This window comes from Peromyscus eremicus, chromosome 14, assembly GCF_949786415.1.
Source record: "Peromyscus eremicus chromosome 14, PerEre_H2_v1, whole genome shotgun sequence".
NCBI classification, from domain to species: domain Eukaryota; kingdom Metazoa; phylum Chordata; class Mammalia; order Rodentia; family Cricetidae; genus Peromyscus; species Peromyscus eremicus.
In genome coordinates this window covers 21,319,696-21,326,836 of record NC_081430.1, presented here as the reverse complement: position 1 = coordinate 21,326,836, position 7,141 = coordinate 21,319,696, and the positions used below count along the sequence as shown (strand labels likewise).

Genomic DNA, 7,141 nt, shown 5'->3' with positions numbered 1-7,141 from the left:
ATTTATACCATGAGATGGTTATTATACAATATTCAGAGTTCAAATTTTCAGTTGCATAAAATTTTTAGTCTTCTTATTTAATAACAACCCTGAAGAGAGATCATGCACTGCAATCAGGTTTGCCTTTTCAGCTCGCTTTCAGGTGCATTTCCAGTGCTTGTAATTTATTTACTGCTAATTAATTTTTTAAAGACCAAAGTCAGTGGAGATTTCTAAATTCTGCAACTTTGTGTTTATATCATCACCACATTCTTGTATAATGATCCTGATACCAATCCATTCAAGTTTGTAAATATCATTCCACTGGCTATGTGAGGGTTGATATAGAATGCATACAACTCATGCTACCCAGAAAACAAAATACAAAAAGCTCTATTAGTGACCTAGAAAATTGAACATTGTTAATTCTATTGTTTTTTAACTTCTTGGTCAATTTAACTCTTGTCTAATTTATTTAGAGCTTACAATGTTTATTCTGATAAAAACAACTAAAACAATTTTATAAAGCCAATGAAAAGGCTCAAGCAGATAAAGATGCTTAGTGACCCCAGTTCCATTCTTAGAACCCAGGTAAAGGTGGAAAGAGAGAGCCAACTCCACAATGCCCCCATAATGAAAATAAAAACATTAAAAAGCCAAAGCAATCCTTATAGATGTAAGCAGCATCAGTTACAGTATTCTAAATCTGTATCCCTGCAGCCTTTTTTGACGCCTCTTACTTCCTGAATTCTCCTAGAAGCCCACAGTGCAATGCCCCTCGATACTTGGGTATCAGGACAGTGCAGTGTCACAATGGGCTTCCAGGAGTTTACCATGTATTTCTAGAACAGAGAGACTTTACTGGAAAATAATTTGGCAATATTTATTAGGAGTAACTAAAAATATCCATACCCTTTGATTCATAAGTAAATTCTTAATTCTAGGAATTTACAATGTGGGTGGGCATAATCAGAGATGAATACTCATCCAGAAAAGCTAAAACTTAAAGCTGTATTCCCACAACCCCTTGTTAACACTATGGTTCTGGTAGAGGCAGAAATGTTATATAAATAGGGATAACCACAGGGAAATTCAATTTTTATTTTTTGGGGGTTTTCAAGACTGTGTTTCTCTGTGTAGCCCTGGCTGTCCTGGAACTCACTCTGTAGATCTGCCTGCCTCTGTCTCCTGAGCATTAGGATTAAATGCATGTGCCACCACTGCTAGGCTAATTTTTACTTTTAAAAGTAATTGCTGATGTCAAAACAGTTTTCTTAACAGTTTGAAATGTTATGGAAAGCAAAGTAAGGTCATAAATGATGATTTTTGTATTTCATGAACTCTGAAACAAATTTTTGTGTTGCTATAATAAAGCGCTTAACAGCAAACCAATTTAGATACCTCTTAAGAGATTATTTTTATGAGCCACAGGGCAGTACTGTGAACTGGTTAAAATTAGCAGACTGAGCATTTAGGAGGACGAGGTGCTGACAATACCACTAAAGGATTCCTTACTGAGGCTGAAAGGGATTTCCAAGTACTCAGGAATAATGTCATTATCTGAGAAGAAAGCTTGGAAGGCCTTTGAATTCAACAAAGCAAATGAGGATTTTTCATTGTTCTCTATTAACAACACAGAGTGTTCATTTGTTATTTATTCCTTCAAATGAAGAATCTGAAGGGTCTTTGAAACTAGAAACTCATTTTATGCAAAGTGCCGTGGGATTTGCAAAATACACATAATAATTATATAAAACATCATAAGAAAACATGAGGAAGATTTTAAAAAGTGTGGAGGAAATTCAGGGGAAGAGAACATTTTGAAGACAGTATCTCTATACATCTGTCAATCAGATCTGGGTAACTCACTGGCTTTTAATATGGCTTTTAAAATCTCTACTAAGCAGTATTGATGCAGAAACACTGCATTTCCATACTGATGTGAAACATTGTATGGGATAAGGAACACTATATCTCCTGCAGTGATGTGGAACACTGTTATCTCTGTAGTGATGTGAAACACTGTATCTTAGATTTGGCAAACGTGTTCCAGTTACAATAAAATAAAAAATGAGAGAGATAAAACAAAAATGGGAGGATATCAAATACTGAAGAGTAAAGACAGTACAGTTTAAATAAGCACATCTTTAAAAAATATAAACTACACAGAAATATCTCATTTTCTTACTATGCAAATAAGAACACCTTGTTCTAATTTTCCTTTTATATTTCTTACTTGAATACACCCAGACGTTTCTCTGCCTGGACAGTGACCTATCAACACCTATATTTCAAAGTTAGAATGTTTTCTGAGAAGTGTACTTACCTGTTGCTTCAATACCAGGTTCTTCACGCCTTCCATCACAAACTGTGACCCTGTATTCATGACTCGAGATAGGAGACTGGGTAGGGAAGACAAAGAAGACCACATAAGTACCCACTGCTGTCCAGTTTGTTGCTGACACAGTGTTTGCCTGATTACACACCACAGGCTGCTCACCTCGGTTTTCATAAACAGAACGGCGGTGAGCATTTCTACTTCTATGGATATCACTGCTACAGTTTACTAAAATAGTGATACAATAATTACGAAAAACTCTATAGAGATGCCCTCAATACAAACATCTTAATTGTTTAGCCTTACACATAGTTTTTGGTAAATTATAATTTGAGACTCTTCCACCAGATGAAAAACAGTAACTCAGACTTTGCTTCTGGAGTTGAATCACATAACACAGAATTGCCTGTCACTATTACCAACAGGTCAAGTGCTGCTGATCTTTCTGCATCACATTGCTGAATCTGACTCTGTCACATGTACTGTCCCCTCCACACACAGAAAACCTACCATGTGAAAATGTTAAGCACAATAAACAGTGAGTGCTGTCTCGATCCTGAACTTTTAACAAACACAAAGAATACTCACAATTATTTGCCACACTAGGTTTATAGTTCTGCTTCAAAGTCTCATATGTGGATTAAAGGGTACTTTGCAAGAATCCTTCTACACTATATAAGAAACCTAGGAACAGTTTTCAATTTAGCCAAGATTTTCTCAAAGCACATTTATTAACGTCCTCAAGTATAAAATATGTATAGTATAAAAAGGAACCTCAGGCTCTCTGTATTCTATATGATTTAAAGACATGATGTTGGCATATCTATTTATTAAAATCATAGGAATTATTTTCCTTTCTCTTATCCTGTCCTTTCTCCCTTGTGCGACTAAGACGGAAATCCTCTATTAACGGACATAGAGAAGTAACCGTTGATGGGATACAGGGCTCTGAAGCCATTCTTTCCGCCAGGCACCCACCTCAGTGAGTGGGGCAGCAGGGCTCGGGGCACCCCATACAGCACCCTCCAGAGGGGAGGCCAGCTGGATTCACTGAACCAGACAAAGTTCGTTTCCTCTGGGCTTCATACTCTTATTCTAGCTTTAAAAGTAAATTAGGAATTTGAAACGTGTATGATATAGGAAGGAGTAGCCAGAGTTACCTTGTTCAGCAAACTGGAAAACCACACAAACACTACAGCGGTCTCCAGGAGAGTGGTTCTCAACCTTCCTAATGCTGTGACTCTTTGATACAGTTCTTTGTGTTGTGCTGACCCCCAACCATAATATTATTTTTGTTGCTATTTCATAATTGTGATTTTGATAGTTATGATTCGTAATGTAAACATGTGATATACAGGATATGATACACAATCCTTGTGAAAGGGTTGTGTGACCCCAAGGGGTTGAGAACTGCTCTAGAGTGAGGTGTCATTCTCCAGCCCTCAGGAATGAATTTGTCATGCTTAGGTCTTGAGTGACTAGCTTTAAAAATCTATGTTATGGAGACCAATAGCAATACCAATAGTTTTCGCCACATAGTTTGTAAAAATGAAAGGTGTTGTAAGAAGAAAGAAGCATATGAAACCAATGGTTCATGCTGTGTGAAAGACATTCTCTTACATTTTAAAAGGAGAGTTAAAACTACCCAAGGAAGGCAGAAAAATGCTGACACTCGGCATCATGATGAAGTTTTCTGGGAGGTGACCGACACTGTTTTAAGACATGGACATTTCAAGTGTGGAGAACAGAGACCCCCACTACAGCACACTCACCCCATGGGTTTAGCGGTGGTGCTGCCACAGCTGGCAGGAGTCGAGGCCATCTTGGCAAAAGCCCTAGGAAACAAGGAGGTTTAAACTTACAAGGGGACATAGTTATCAGCAGCATATTGGAATAAAAGATTGACTGGTTAACATCTAAGATGTGCAGCAGTTAAACAGTGCGATTCCCCAAAAGATGCCAGGGCAGGGCTGGGTGCAGCTCAGCAGCCGAACACTGCAGCCGTGCGATGCCCAGGGCCCAGCAGTGGCACGGCAGGAACAAGCAGGCACCAGAACTGCGGCCCGACGGGAAGATGCACACTAACACCAACTACTCTCTGGATAGTGACATCATGTAGTCCAGGCTAGCCACGCACTTGAGATCTGCCTCAGTCTCCTGAGTGCTGGGATTACAGGCTGGACCGTGGTTACTGGAACACAATTTCCCTTTCCTTTAGACATTTTATTACTGCTCTGTGTGCACGTGTGCTATGGTGAACACAAGGAGTCAAGGATAACTGTGCCGAGTCCGTTCTCCCTTCTACCTCCAGTGGATTTGGGGAACTGAAGTCAGGTCACCAGGCTTGCATTACAGTGCCTTTACCTGCCGGCCATCTTGCTGGCCCAAATTTCACCTTCTTTATATTTTTCTCAATTTCCTGAAATTTTCTTTATTAAACTAATAGTTTACATTTGGAAAGTAAACAGATGTTAAAATTAGACATTAAACATATTTTAACTGCATGAAATAATGTCTTAGTTTGTCTTTCCCACGATAGCTCCAAACACTGATTAGTAAACTCCACATATATTATAATAAAAAAGAACAATGACACATTGCCACACAGTCAACTATTTTAGTCTGTTTTGTGCTTTTTCTATTACAAGAACATGGTCAAACTGAAGAAAAATTTAAAATGTCACTAGAAGCATGGATAGTAAAAAGCACTCCACAGAACACTCTAGAGAAAAACTGCTACGAACCTGGTGTGTTTCTTTCTCTATGCACAATGGAGACTATTGATCTATTTTCTACAAAAAGCATTTGGAAGGCAACACTTGCTTTAGAGGTTTGAAAGAAACAGAGTTGCACGTAGAGCTACAGGCAGGTATGTGCATTTCAGTGACACGACCAAACGTATGTATATGTCAAAACACACAGGTGGATCATGCTGTAATAAATGTCACCCGAATTTTGGCTCACATACACCTACCCACAAGTTTTCTCTGCTAAGCAAATGCAGCCATTGGCTAAGATCTTATCACTCAGTATAGCTGAAAGCTTTTCTATTTCCCACCTGGCCTGCAGTCAGGACAAATCTCTCTCACCCACCAGTCCCGCAGCCACTTGGACCCAAATAAGCACACACAGGCTAATATTATTTTTAAACGATGGCCATGTCAGGCTTCTTGCTATCTAGTTCTCATATCTTAAATTAACTCATTTCTATAAATCTACACTTTGCCACATGGCTTGTGGTTTACAGGTACTTTACATCTTGCTTCTCCTGGGGCGGCTAGCAGCGTCTCCTCTGCTCTCTTTTCTTCTTCCCTATCTCTCTAGTTAGAATGTCCTGCCTAACCTTATTCTGCCTTACCATTGGCCAAACAGCTTTATTTATCAACCAATCAGAGCAACATATTTTCACAGCATACAGAAAGCCATTCCCCATCAACTCAGTTTTGTCTTTGAATCATTCAGTATAGTTTAGTATCATTCTTTCATTTGTTTGTTAACTGTTCCTTCAACATATGTAAATTCAATGACGGTGCAGGTCAAGATTATATATATATATATATGAAAATATATATGAATATATATGAAAATATATATGAAAATATATATATGAATCATATATATATATGAAAATATAGCATCCTTTGGCATTCGTGGGGGTTTGATTCCAGGATTCTCAAAAGCATGAAAATCTTTGAATGCTCAAGTCCTTTATATAAAATGTGTAATATTTCCATATAATCTCAGCATGTTGTTTCCTATAAATTAAACCATCTCTAAATTATGTATAATATATAATATAATGGCTATGTAAATAACTATTATACTGTATTATTTAGGGAATAACATTAAGGGAAAAAAAAACCCAAACACCAAGTTTAGCAATTTTTTCCAGAATATTTCTAGCCCATGGTTGCAGAGCTATAGGTATGGAGAGCTGAGGGTATTCATCAAATTAATCAACAAATAGTGTTGTAAACAACTATTCCCTCTTCTTAGCACAGTAACGTGAATGGTTCCAATACCATTAAGTTGTCTATCAAGATTTTTAATTATCCAGTTGGATTCTCTCTTATAAAAGTGCTACAATTTTAGGAAGGATGGACAGACAGATAGGTCTTGCTATATAGCCCAAGCGCTATTGAGCTTGTGATGGCTCATCCTACCTCACTCTCTCAGGCGCTGGGATTACAGGAGTGCACTGCCATGCCGGGCTAAAGCACCGCCATTGATTTACCCAGTTTACTGCTGGACACTTAGGCTGGTTTTCACTGCTACAATTCTATGGTTCCAATAACTTCTTTGGATAAATCCTTAAAAGTAGTAGGAGGTCAAAACCTTTTACAACATTCTGGAAAATCATCAAAATTTATATTATTACTACTAGCAGGCTATAAATGCTCCAGTTAATTTTGCCATTTCCTTAGCACAATGTTTCTTTTAAGTTTGGTATTGTTCTAGTTGCTAGTTACTAGATTTGAGACATTTGATCAAAAAGATTTCTCAACGCATCAGTAAAGCAAATATAGGGCTTGTCCCAGAATAAAAGGTGTCACTCTTTTATGGAGCTTTAAGTTGTGCATATGGTGGGCCACACAAGGAAATGTTATGCACTCGCCGTAAAAATTCACCACGACATTGTTCAGCCTTTTTCCCAGCATTCCTATTTTCTTGGGAACAGAGTTTGGATTATGATCTCACCTGAAGCAATAGGAAAGTAAAAGAACTACGACTTACTTCCACTGCTTGATGTACTGTAAAGGGTTCAGGTTGCACCCTGCATCCGCTAAAGCCTTTTTATACTGCTCCAAGTCAGCCTGCAATAAG

The 7,141-nt window shown here is 38.1% G+C and overlaps 1 protein-coding gene across 1 annotated transcript in view; it reads right to left on the bottom strand.

The window, feature by feature from the left end:
- Positions 1–7,141, bottom strand: part of Scfd1 (sec1 family domain containing 1) — an 82,447-nt gene that overhangs the window by 17,550 nt on the left and 57,756 nt on the right. Inside the window, exons 17-19 of the mRNA XM_059279644.1 lie at positions 7,052–7,131; positions 4,090–4,152; positions 2,306–2,381 (exon numbers count right to left, since the gene is read on the bottom strand). Of these exons, the coding sequence (XP_059135627.1) occupies positions 2,306–2,381; positions 4,090–4,152; positions 7,052–7,131 (219 nt within the window). The remainder of the gene's footprint in view (positions 1–2,305; positions 2,382–4,089; positions 4,153–7,051; positions 7,132–7,141) is intronic.